The sequence below is a fragment of the Myodes glareolus genome, chromosome 26 (genome assembly GCF_982192425.1).
Source record: "Myodes glareolus chromosome 26, mMyoGla1.1, whole genome shotgun sequence".
Taxonomy (NCBI): Eukaryota; Metazoa; Chordata; class Mammalia; order Rodentia; family Cricetidae; genus Myodes; species Myodes glareolus.
Window position 1 is genome coordinate 15818592 of NC_142051.1, and position 13845 is coordinate 15832436.

The window sequence follows — 13845 nt, forward strand, 5'->3', positions numbered from 1 at the left end:
GGTTAAGAGCACTGACTGCTCTTCTAGAGGTCATGAGTTCAATTCCCAGCAGCCACATGGTACCTCATAATCACCTGTAATGAGATCTGGTTACCTCTTCTGGTGTGTAGGCATAAATGTGGCAGAACACCACATACATAATAAATAAATAAATAAATAAATCTTTAAAAAAGAAGGAAATCTGGTTACTTGTAGCAACATGGTGGAGGCTGGAGGACATTATGATGTATAAGACAATCAGGACATGTGTGCTGCATAATCTCATCTCTGGAATATAAATAACAAAGCTCATAGTCATAAAAAGTAGAGAAAAGGTTGCCAGAGGCTGTGGTTAGGCTACACCTCTACACCATATACTTTTACCTAAACTTCACATTTTATACAAAATTTAACTCATAAATCTCAAAACCTAAAGATATGTGATCACTCAACTTGTAGAAGGAAACAAAAAGGACTGTTTATAAATTTAGACAAAAAAGAGTTTGGAAAGATAATACGAAATTCACATACAATAAAAGAAAGCTCTGTATGGAGTTGGTGAGAAATCTCACTGGGTACAGGTACCTGCTGCCAAGCTTTTGACTTGAGTTCAATTCCTGGAACCCACGTGGAGGAAAGAGAGCACCGATTCCCACATGCTAGCTATTCTTTGACCAACACATATAGACCCTCACACAAACACAGAGAGAAAGATGGGGGAGACTAAAAAATAAATAATATAACAAAATGATAAATATTAATATAATACAATGATGAGACTGCAGAGAGGGCTCAGCAGTTGAGAGTATAGCCTCTTTCTACAGAGAAATTCAGTTGTTCAGTTGATAACACTCATTTAGGGCGACTTACAACTACCTGCAATTTCACCCCCCAGGGAAATGTGTTGCCTCTGAGGTTCAGGGAAAGCTGCACCCACATACAAAAGTACTCACATAGACATGCACATAATTTAAAATAAAATACAAATTAAAATTGACAAATTTGACATTATTATTTTTTGTTATGAGAAAGGCATTGCTAGAAAGCTGGAAAAACTATCTACAGATGGGGAGGAAGTGATTTTAAGCCGCACAGCTGACAGTGAACTGGCCATCTCAAAATTCATCAGTTGGCAGAAAAACTAATGTCAAAATGGGATAAAGACCTGACATACATGAAAGAGATGCCTCGGTGGCTAGTACGTGAATGAACGTATGTTCAAACTTAGTAGTCATTAATGAATGAATATTTAAAGCTATGATGTGAACTGAACTTTAGAAATTCTCAAGTGAAAATTGCTAGTAACATTGAGTACTGGAAAGAATTGAGAATGAAAGGAAGCTTCGGACCTTACTGGTGGGAATGAAAACAGACAGAGGCACTCTGGGAAGGATTTTGGCAGATTTTATAAAATTCAACATGTACTTTCATATGAAACGGCAAATTCCTGTCTCTGCACCCTAAAGAAATCCTGGATAAATCAACCTTATAGTCACACAAAATATTTTTGAATTTTTGTCTCAACTCCGTTTATGATTACTCTTAATGGAAATAACTCAAACAGTCTCCAAGTGGTTAATAAATAAACTATGGTGATCTGTACAAAGAAGTCTCACTCATTCATAAAAATGAATGAATCATTGAGCTGCATGATGTGAATAAATATGAAAGGTTTTACACTGAAAGTGTCAAAACATCATTGTGCCTTCCATTTAATTGACATTCTTAAGAGAAAAGACTCTGTTATGATGAAGAATAAATCAATGATTATTAGCATGTGGGATCTGGGTAAGGGAAGGAAGAATGAGAAGCTGAGTTCCACAGGAAGATAGGAGGAGATATGACCCTATGTACAGGCATGGGGTGCTCTACTGGGAAGTAGGAAGAGATATGATCTAACATACAGCATGTGATGTGAGATTTCCCTCTGTGTGCTGTGATTAGCCCTAATGGATAAAGAAACTGTTGATAAGACAGAACTTAGGTAGGTGGGGAGAATGGAACTGAGTGCTAGGAGGAAGAAGGGGGTGTCAGGAGATGCCATGGATCCAGTGCAGGAGGTAGAGATGCTGAAACTTTGATGGTAGGTCATAACCTCATGGTGATGCACAGATTAATGGAGATGACTTAAATTAATTAAGATGTAAGAGTTAACCAATAAGAAGTTGGAGCTAATAGGTCAAGTAGTGATTTAATTAATACAGTTTCTGTGTGGTTATTTTGGTTCTGGGCAGCACGGACAAACAAGTGGCCTTCCGGCAATGGGCACGGGGTGAGCATTTGCTCAGAGTAAAGCATTACTATAAGGTATTTGAGAGATAGATAAGTTCTCAGACCCTTTAGTTTGGTAGTGGAACTGAGGAATTAGCTGTTGATGCTTCTGTTTTCTGTTTGCAAGGCTGGAAGTAGCCACTTCACAAATGAGTGAACAGAGGAAAAATGCTGGAGGTTTAACAGAACAAAGAATGAGAAATTTCACCCAAAATACGTGCAAGCATGTTTCCTATGTTGATGACTCAGTGACAGTTTTTGCTACCTTTGAGGGATGCAATGTTTCTCATAGAATGGTTAAGAGGTGGCTTTTTAAAGCCACACATCTGCATTTAAAATAAGAGTACTTTTGTTATAAAAAGCAACATTTGCATGAAAATAACCAATGAACTTTGCTAGCCATAAAATTACAGGATTGAAATTACCTTCTGGATATGACCCTAATAACACGTGAAGAGATCTTTCACAAATGAAAGAGAGAGATGTGTGCAATTACATGGGTAAACCTGAGGACATTGCCATGTGTCATTTCAAATTCAAAGTAGGCTGTTCCTAGACATGGAAGGTAGAGCAGCCTTTTGAACACCCCTCAGAATGAGTCTTTGCACTGCAAATTTCATGAGACTGACCTACGACAGGAAAAAAGTCTGAAGCAACATTGTTGAAACACCCTTCCCTAAAAGGAACAATCAAAACAGGTCATTGGGCTATCGGACAATTGTGTTTTAAACATTACTAGCTCTTTCTTCTCTAAGGAGGAGAGATAAATGAATAGCTGCCAGGAACTTTTCTTGCAAATGTCTACGTGAAAACATGTATCCATAAGCCAACTATAAATGGATTTAAATAAAAATTGGAATTCATTTAGACAGATTTTGCTTACTCTTGATTTTTCTCTGAAAATGCTTTTCCATGCATCTAAAAAATGACTTCTTGGCACTTCTGGAAGCAACCAATTCAAGAAGTTAAAGCCTTGAATACGAAAAGGAAACTATTAGAAAGAAAACCCTCTTCAGTCATTTTGTAATTATATTGGGAATGAGTGCCCCAAACATTGCTGCAATGCCAATCTTCTGTCAAAAATAGGCATATTATTAGCATTGAAACTTACATGTTATAGCTTCCCAATACATGACGGTCAAGGTCTGTTAGAATGACATCTCAAAGTCCAAGTCATGCTCTCTCCAGCTTATCATAATGAGAGATTATGCAGACACATTGAAAGAGTCCATAATGATTGTGCAAGCTTGTCAGACTAGTTTTGTTGAATACTGTTTGCACCTCATTTTATGCTCTAACAACATATCTAGGCACATACATATCAATGCACATTCCATGTGCATTTATTCTATATCCTGAACCAGACAATTTGATGACAATATTTGTCCTTAAAGACCAACTCTATTGTTACAAAAGTAAAAATAAAACCAGCATTTCTGGAAGGTGATAAAATCACACTTATTGAAATTTCAAATTCACACAGGACCCAAAAGGTTTAAAATAGAAAGAAATGCTCATTGAGGACTAGATTCCCAGCACTCTAACGTATAGGCACTTACTCCTACGATGTGAAAACACAGTCTCGGGAGGTTATGGGCTGCTAAACAATCCATGGGTCTAACTAGTGATGTATCCAATTCATCTACATTAACATTTAAAACAACAGCAGCCGAGCAATGTCTTTTTGGGTAGAACTGGATCTATTCTCTATTTTGGGAAGGACCAGAGCCCTACAATAAGGGATGACTTCAGTTAAAGCAACTGTAGACTCTTCCTATGCATCCTCTGATACAATCACTCCCACATTTTCTAAGCATTCAATTAGGGGAAAAAAGAAATTCCAGTCCCTGCTTCCATAGCAGTATAAAGACACTGAGAGACCCCTGCTTCTTCCTAATGTTCTCATCCATTGAAAATGAAGGAGTGCAGTGAGAAACTCTGACATCCATTGCAGGAAAATCACTGTGTGCTGTGTTGGTGGCAAAATCATTACAGAAGGTTCTTCTCATGTTTCTTGAGTATTGCTCAGCTTCAATAGAGTTCTTTTTCACTGAATACATGTCTGTTACGGAGTGGAACACAATACAATAGCAGAACCATTTGGGGCAATGACAACTGGAATAAGTCACAAAGACTGAGAAACCTCAGACATTGCTGGAAGAGGAACAATTTACATCAGCTCAGACAGTCAGCTGAGTTCATTGCTTGAAGGGGAGGTTGACAGAAATGTGTGTTAAATTCTAAAAAAGTGTTACATGAAGACTAAGATCTGCCCTCTCGGAGGAAGCCAGAATACAAAAAGCTTTCTATATGCCTAGCATGCTGAGAAATGGGAACCTTCTCCTATTTCTGAAAGAAATTGCTGAAGTAGCTACAGGAATTAAGTTCCATGAGTATACACTGAGTAATGAACTAGTGAATCTAAATTTGATACATGCTCATTGTTACAGAAATAATTAAATGCAACTATTTGTAAATAGTTATAGTGCTTAAGAACTGTCTTGTTGACTTTTAAAAAGTATTTTCTTTAGAACACCACACAAAGTAACTCATTGTTTCTATAGCAGAATCCTCTAGTAGCCTAGGAAGCTGGTCTCCAATTTTGAAACATAGTATCTGTTTTAAGAATAGCGTTCATAGCAGGTGAGGCGTTATGATGGAGTGATGGTTTAGTGGGAAGGAACACTTGTTACCAAGCCTGAAGACCTGAGTTCCATCCATCAGACCTATGTGCTAGGAGGGACCCAAGTCTCCAAGTTGTTCTCTGATGTCCATGCTCACACTGCTGCACACACACACACACACACACACACACACACACACACACACATACACACACACACACACACCAAACAATAATGAAATAACCAGAAAACCTAGAAATTAAAATCTTGTCTTAATAAAAATACAGATATAAACACCCACTAAGAGAGGAGAGAGGGCCTTAGTTGGCCTCTCAGAGATTCCTGCCTGCTCTTCTTTGTGCACAACTGGAAATTGGAAGAGTGCTTGGTAAAACACCAGGCGAACACTTCTAGTCCACCATATTCTATGCCCTTGGTTACCATAATGAATGCCAATAAGTTAAGGTAGTCCTCTTAGGTGATTTTTGAAATCAATCAATAAATAAACAAATAAAAATCTTTCAAACCAACTTTATCAACACAACTTTATCAGATAAACGTTACCCAACGATGGAAGCTGACCACTTACACACACAGGATCATGCTCTGTCCTGCCCCCATCAAGAACTGGATCATTAAAATTGCAAACTAGCCGCTGGGTCTTATTCTTTCTGGATAGATCGATGTTGGGCCAGTGAATGATTTGGGGTTGCTCTTCCTGTTTAACAAACACTCCCTTCCAAGGAACGCCCAGTGCTTTAAAATCATCGCAAACCATTTTCTCTTACTTAAGTCAAAAAATGGACATTGCTGTGGAGTTGAACTGAGAAAAACATAATTCACATCCAATTGAACCGGGTGTTTGCTCAGTGCAACCAGACATATTGATCTAGGGTTGGTATAAACGATTAGTTTTGCTTTGCTGCTGGCCCGGGCAGCTGCATTTTTAATGGCTATCACGGTCTTCGTATATCAAAATGAAATGAGATTTGATTGTGAAGGAAGTCTAAACAGTCATTATGAGCAAAGATTATTTAGATGAAAAGTGCTGATGTTCATAATAGGAATTAGCTAATTGTCTTTCTGTGGCAAATATCATTACTGTAATAGGCCCTTCCAGTTACATTGTATGGGGCATAAGCACTTGAAACTTTGATTTTAAAATAGCTTATTATAATTTTTTCTTTTGCAAAGCTACTGGGAAACATCAGTGTCATTCTAAGTGTGCAAACATTTGTAAGCACTTAAATCTTTCAAAATCTCCTTTTGAAGGGAAATTGGGCTTTCTCTGTCTCTTTTGAATTTGACTTCACAAAATCTATTTCAATAGATGTAACAATAAACTTATCCGAAACTATATCATCCATGTTACAATGAATAGTAACAGTGATACAAATGGCATTTTGATGAGTGATCTTATGATCTTTTTAAGTAACTATTTCATAATTCACAAAATATTTTTCACTCTGTGTATATGTACGTTCCCCATAAAATGTGATTGAACAATATTTTATAAAGCTGCTTATACATAAAATGAGAAGAGAAAAAAATTATACAACTACCCAACTACTCAGACATTTCATGTCCAGTGTCAGATTCTTGTTTGGGGCAGGAAAAGAATGTTGGATCATTTTTAAATTTTTATCTTAATTTTGAATAACGATAGTATCCATGCTTCCTCTTGATAATCAGAACTAGTACTATCAAGTGTATTTCTTAGTATACAATTATTGTTTCCTGTTTTTTATATCCTGCCTTGAGTTTTTAAAATGAAAATTAATCTGATTACTATTATAAACTTGTACAAAACTTATAGAAGACTGTCTACTCAACTAAGAAGATGTCATTATATAACTGTTGTATAAATTGCACCATGCATTTGGAAAACAAACTTACAATCTATTTGTATATCAAACCTTTTCCTTATTCATTTAATTATAGCAAATAAATATAATTAACTTAAGGAAACAGTAAATTGTATGCTAATTAAGGTCATGTATTATCTACTTATATATATTATCTTTATTTTTACCTTATATATTTGTTTATTCATTGAAAATATATTGAGAGCATAATGAATAGCAAAGAAAGCTCTATGAAATAAGTATGCAAAGGTAACAATTACAATTCTAGTTTTCTTTAATTTGATTTACTGCATTGCTATAGGAATGTGCCCACCTATGAGGAAAATGTAGGCAAGTTGCTTGAATAAGGTAAGGAGTCAAGGAGGATTCAAAGTAGGCAATATATGATTAAAAGTTGAAGTTACAGTAAGAGCTGTCTTGAAAAAAATATAATAGGGTAGTTAAGAAAAACTAACATGTGAAAAAAGAGGCAAAACATGTCAATATCAGAATTTGGTCATTAGTCTGACAATAGTATGAAGTGGAGAGAATGCTGACAGAAAATAAGACTACAGTTAGGAAAAATCTGATTGAGAAAGACTTTGTTATGCCTGTGTATTTGGATATTACAGCAGGTAAAGGAAAAAGCAACAGCTTTGTTAGATAACTGTATAAAGAGACTCACACATGATTTTAGAATTTACTTAGGACATTATTATGAAAGGCAGATTCGGCATGAGATTGATTAGTAATAACAAGGATCCAGATCTCAATGCAGTGGCATGGATGTGAAGGGGAGAGTTTTAAGAATTGAGACTGCTTGGCCTCAAAGCAGCATAGGTAGATTGTTGTAGCTTGAGCATAAGATGTCCCTCATAGGCTCATGTGTTGGCATGCTTGGTCTCCAATGCATGGAGCTACTAGGAATAGTCCTGAAATCTTAAGAAGGTGGAGCCATACTGGAGGCACTAGGTTACTGGGGCAGTATAGCCTGAGATTTTTAAAGCCTGGTTCCACTTGTTCTCTGTCTGCTTCCTGGTTGTGGATACAATGTAACCAGCCTTTCTTTGGCTCCCACTCTCAGGCCTTCATAACCACGATAGAATGTATCTCCTAAAACTCTAAACCAGAATACCTATTTCATTCCTTCAGCTGTTTCTCGTCCTGTATTTTGTCACAGTGATGATCAAATTAGTATAAAGGATCTAGGATGAGCTATTGGTTTCAGGCTTAGGTTAAGCTGAGGGTCTGGGCATTATTCTCTGTGATATGAAAGATTAAAAATAAGGGATTATAAAGTCATGTGTGGAGTATAAACAGTTGGATGTTACATTATTTTGGAGTAGCCAATGAGTCTAGGTAGTGGTAAGCACAGTGTTAGAGTTCAGGAGAGAAATTTGAGCTAAAAATAAGGATTTGGGGATCTCTGATATGCATTTTTAAATATAATTATCCAATGAGATTAAGTAGAAAATAACATAAAGAGTATCTTGAGAACACCAACATAAATAATACTCAAAAATTAGAAACATTTATGCCAAGCACCACTTTAGTGTATAGCAGTTTCCTTGAAGATTGAGACATTCTATCCTTGCAGGGAAGATCATTAAACCAGAAAATTAGCTTCAGGAAGTTCCTGAAACTAACCAGATTCACTAGGCCCATCCCTCCCAAGAGAAAATATTAAAGGCTGCAAAGACTAACACGCAGGTAAGCAGAGCTACAAAGAAGACTCTGAGACCAGACCATCTGCCCAGAAGAGGTTTAGAACAAACAAGTCACCTAGAAACGACACTTTCTAGCGTGTTGTAGTTCAGGGTGCAGTATGCTCCAGGTTCCCAGTTTTTTGAGTTGTCATCCATGCCAGGGTGGTCTTTGGTGATGCATACAACTGTCTTTGAGTCATTTCTTCTATGTAAGTAAATCCTCACCCGTATTACTGTAAGCAAACCCCCCAAAACTCATTGGTTCACCAATTGGGCTTTGGGTGGTATTAGTACTTTGATCTGTCATTGGATCCCTATCTGAGATGAGTAGACATGTGTGTGTTTCATCTCCCGAGGAAGTCTTGTCCCACAGCACTCTAGGTACTAGACAGTACATGATCTCTGATAGATACAGCCAAAACAAAATAGACAAATTATCCTCAAGGACTTACATTTCCATGTCAGGAAGAGGAACACAATAAACAAAGCAAACAAGGAAAGTATATTTATGCTTGATTTTATGACCTCTGGGAAGAAAATTGAGGAGGGGATGGTATCAGTCTGAGAGAGGGGAATATGAAGGACGCTCAGAAGAGAAATTGCCACCGAAAAGGTAACATTTTGGTAAAAACCAAAATCTAAAATCATTGATAGATTAAGTCATGAAATGACTTTCCTCAACAAAGAAAAAAGCCAAAATATGCAAGATACATACATGCCTAGTATTTTCTAGGAAGAAAGAGACAATTATTAGCAGAGATTGATAAAAAGAAGAAAGTAATAGGGGGTATACGTGAAAGACAATGGAAGAGGAAAATCCAGCTAGTCTGGGGAATTATATGAACTGTGTTGGGTTTGGGAAATCTTTGATTTTGAACTACCAAGGGGCACTATAAAATCTGAGAGTATCTTACATTATTTTCTTCATGTCTGCTGTTGTTCTTGAGCATGCAACCTCGCAAATGACTTCCTAGATCCTTATGACCTCACGACAGAAACTCTGACCTTTTGGAAGACTAGATAAATTTGCTAAGTAGTTCTCTGGAAGTCAAGGGGTACCTTGAGACGCATCCTGAAGAAGTGTGTGTAATTCAGGAAGTACAAGGTGGAAAGCTGAGGTCACCTTTTCCAATGCCGAGGGCAGTGCCATGGGTTAAAGTCAGCGTTTCTCTTATCACAGCCTTCAGCTGGGAAGCACAGCTTATAGATGATAACTTTAAGGCCATCAGGAGAAATTTACTCCTTGGCTTTGAAAATACTACCACATTAACATAATCTCCTCAATTGGAATATGACTCATTGGGCCAGGGATGAGAGGGAGGACAGAAGTAAATAAGCTGTCTGTGGATCTTTCACACAATTATTCTCTAAGCAATTCTATCATTAGCATGGCTTGTAGCTGCCTCTCGCATGTATATAATGTGGGCTTCTAAACTGGAATATATTTATGACACTGGATCCCAGAAGGTGTGAAGAATAAGGGCAGGCAAGGAAAAAGGATTTGTCACCACTAACTTGATAGTGTCCTGTTCTATTAGATCTGGTTTCGCCTGAGTTTCCAGCCCTTAGTTTATGATGACAGAAATGATGGTATCTTTGTGTGCTCCATAAATGGGAGAAACTTGCTGATGGGATGGGATGAAGGTGTTCTTAGCTGTATTAGGAACTTGATTTTCATGGTCTATGCAGTAATAGACCTGGAAACCTGTTTTTTCCCCTGTTCTAGACTGTGTTGTTGGTTGGCACTACTGGATCTTGTTATTCTTGCTTGTAGGATGAGCACCTGGATGGACAATAAGTAAAGTTGTTTCCTACGATCTGTGGCAATTAGCTCTCTGTCATATGACATTCAACTTCTGTATCAGGCTATGAGCTTTGCAGCTCTTTTGGCTTATCTTACCCAGGAATGACAACTGCATTGTACACTGTATTCCCTTTATACAGACATTACAAGCAGATCGTGATTTTTACCCCCATTGATACTGACAAGTCTCAGGGTCACCACGCCATAGGTAGCCATGCTAAGTAATTGGAAATCACACTCTTGTTGAAAGTGATGTGCAGCCTTATCATTAAGGACATGGCCATGCCCCAGGCAACAATTCCCAGTACAGTTGAGGACACTTACATCCCATCCCATTATTTAATTTACCCCATTTCTAGAGCATTCTTAGATACCATCATTTGTGCTACCATTAAGTGGTTGCTGGTGGCCTGGGCATAAGTGATAGGGATCAATTAGCTTTTCAGCCTGAAGGCTAAAATGTACAACTGTCACTGCCTTCCTTTGTAAAGCCAGCCTCAGACCTGGGAGTGTGGCTCTCTTTATAAGAGATAAACTCAGACATTCAACAAGTAAAAGGCTCAGAGGCTTCTTGATCTTTGTTCTCCTAGCCATTTATTTTCTTATTACCTAATTCTATGGGAGCATAGATCAAGAAATCTGTGTTTATCTGGGTTCTAAGGAAAATCCCAAACAGTATTATTAGGCAACCGTGATGCATTTTAATCTGATGACAGCTTGTGACCCACAAATTGCTGTTTAAAATTAAATTGAATCCAAAATGAAACCAGCAAGACAACTACAACATCAGACTTGCAATCTGTCTTGACATAACACCATTCTAAAGCACTGTATTAAACAATTAATCTATATGTACATGCTACAACTGAAATATGAGCTATATAGCAGTGCACTTGTTGCCTGAGGAAGCTAAAATTGTTTGATCTTATTTTAGTCTTTCTCCAAATTAAGAAAACAAAAGCCAAAGTGTTTTGCTTTGACTTTGGCAACACCCCCTAGGGAAAGCTGCAGGTATCACCAGGGAATGCAGATTTTTAGGTTTCCCCTCTGATGAAAAAAAGTCCTCTATTTTCCTTATCCTTAGGGTTCATCTATAACAAATTAGTAATATTTTCTGCGCACTTAACATCAAGTCTATTTATAGCTTTATGTTTATAACTACCTAAGATGCATACATTACAATCCTCAACATTTGTTTATATGTAATTATCAAAAATAACTACACTGATGTTTTTATCAGATAATTAATGACTTAACTTGATAGCAATGAAAACTTTTTTTTTGCAATGGTTATTTCTGACAATGGTGCCATTAAATACTGTGAGATGGAAAACAAGAACAGTGTGTATGCTTGTCATCCTATATCTTAACATAAGTAATTGTATATGGCAATGAAGTGATTCATTATAGTTGTTTCCAAATAATTTAATAACCAAGTTATAGTTCTTTCTCCCACTGATTTTTCAAGACACTGGAGAACCGCCTAAAACTCCACAATGTAATGTTGTAATTATAATAATTAACATGCATACTTAATTATAGTTTTATTATTCCTTTACATCGTTTGCTTCTAAATTCACGGTGCATTTAAGCAATAGTTAGGATAAGAAAGTACTATATTTTATTCCCGTTATTGCCAATATGGAAAAACAGCACCCACTCTTTTAAAGAACTACCACAAGGATTACTGTCTCACAGCCATGCTTTGTGCTTATGGACACAGTAATATAATGCTATGTACTTAGAGAAATAAATGTGTGTGAACAGATGAGAACCAAACTCGAAGAAAAGCTACAGGAATATTGCATGGGCAATTGCTGTCATAGCAGGGTCCCTAAAACATCTCTGGCTTGTTTTATTTTGGGGTGTGTGTGTGTGTGTGTGTATGTGTGTGTGTGTGTGTGTGTGTGTGTGAAAATCATACAGAGTGCAGTCCAGCATGCCTGTTCACTGTATTAGAGGTGTCAGGTGACACTGAATATAAAATCCCGAGGCACTTTATCTGGTTTGCCTCCCTAGACCTGATACCGTTTCTCGTATCGAATCTATTTTTATTTGGTTGCATTCTCTCCCTGTCTCTCTGCCAATCTATTCTAGGGAGACTGTGATAAGCCCTAGCTTGGTTTCTGAGTGTGATTGGGTTTATCTTTACTGACTGCGGATACTGACCATGGTGCTGAAAGAGAGAAGAGGCTCTCGTTTGGAACCCTTCTCGACTCCTATTGGTTCAGAAAATTCGAGTGACAAGAGCAGGAGCCAAAGCAGCCTGGAGCAGCGCTGTTAATAAACCATGCCTTTGGCTGTTAGGGGCAGAGATGTAGTCCATCAGGTTACAGCCAGAGCATCCCTGTGAGCGCTCGCTCACTAAACCCTGGACCCTTACAGATGCAGCTGCTGCAGTAGAGAGGGCTCCATCCAGCAGGATGTCTTGTCTCTCGCCTGCAAACTGTGCAACCAAGTGCAAAGCCTAGAAGCACAAGCAGGGGAGCTGAATGGAGGGGGAAAACAAACCTATATTCGAATTTAAAAATGTTCACTCTTAGTCGTGCAAGGTTAAAATGAAGTGCTGATTTTAGCATAAGTTTTCAGGTCCAACCAGCCTTCCAACAGGTGCACTCCCTCACCCCTCAGATGCTATCCCAAACCCTCTTCTGCTAGGCAAGCTTTCCCGGGAGTCCTTAAGCATGCTTCCCTTCTTATCCTCAGCTCCAGCTCTGAGCCCCGCAAGCCCTTACCTGCAGCGTGAAGATTAAGAAGCAGGCACAGCGCCGGGAAACCGACTGCTCTCCTCATAGTGTGTGCATTGAGGGGCGGAGGACAAACTCCGCCGCGACCCCACTTCAAGCAAAGTGCTATTTGAGAGAACCACTGCCAAGAGTCCTCTGATCCCAGGCATCCGACGAAAGGGTCCTCGGCTGGGGTTCGCAGAGCGGTGTGTGGTGCCACCGACAGAGCCCACCACTGGCTTCACCTCCCTAAGAGGTGGGTAGGATGCTGCTGGTGATGGGAACACGAGGCGGGCGGGGGCAAGGCACTCAAAAGAAACGAGAGCTTGGCCTTCTGGAAGCCCACAGCCGGCGGTGACAGTGGGGTGGACTCCGGAGCCAGTCTGGGAGCCAGGCAGCACCTCTGCTGCTAGTGCAGCTAGCAGCAGCCCGACGCGCAGCGGCACTGAGCATGCCCAGCGCCAGCCCTGGCTCAGGAGTTTCAAATCGAAATTCCACCTCTCCGGGTCTTAGCTGAGGCTGGAGGGGGTGCAAGCTCCATGGGGAGGAGGGTTGGGCTGGAGGCGAGCTTTAGTGACCTGGGTCCCTCCAAAATCTGGGCGTGGGGAGGAGTGAACTGGGGCGGGGAGAGGCGGGGCTGTGATTACAGAAACCAAAGAGGGAGGTGGAGGGAGCCACCCATCTGGGTTCTTTCCTTGCGCTAGGTTTACCCGTGGACTTAGCTCACTGTTGGGACTCTTTGCAGGCTGACCAGCTTCGCAGTTTGCCTCTACCCTACAGAAGCAAAGGCTAGCCGCGAATTCTGGCCTGCTTGGGCAAGCCTGCAGTGTGCAGGTTAACTGGGTATTCTGAGAGCGCCCCCTTCTTGTGTATTAGCTTTCCTAATGCTTC

The 13845-nt window shown here is 39.2% G+C and overlaps 1 protein-coding gene across 3 annotated transcripts in view; it reads right to left on the bottom strand.

The window, feature by feature from the left end:
- Nucleotides 1–13378, bottom strand: part of Ptprr (protein tyrosine phosphatase receptor type R) — a 235498-nt gene extending 222120 nt beyond the window's left edge. The window contains exon 1 of one of the 3 annotated variants that reach the window (XM_085683131.2): nucleotides 12964–13372. In XM_085683131.2, the coding sequence (XP_085539257.1) occupies nucleotides 12964–13021 (58 nt within the window). In that variant the 5' untranslated portion in view covers nucleotides 13022–13372. Of the gene's footprint in view, nucleotides 1–12963 lie in introns of all 3 variants that reach the window. The other 2 variants (XM_048418575.3, XM_085683130.2) reach the window with 2 other exon arrangements.
- Between the last annotated feature and the right edge of the window lie 467 nt (nucleotides 13379–13845).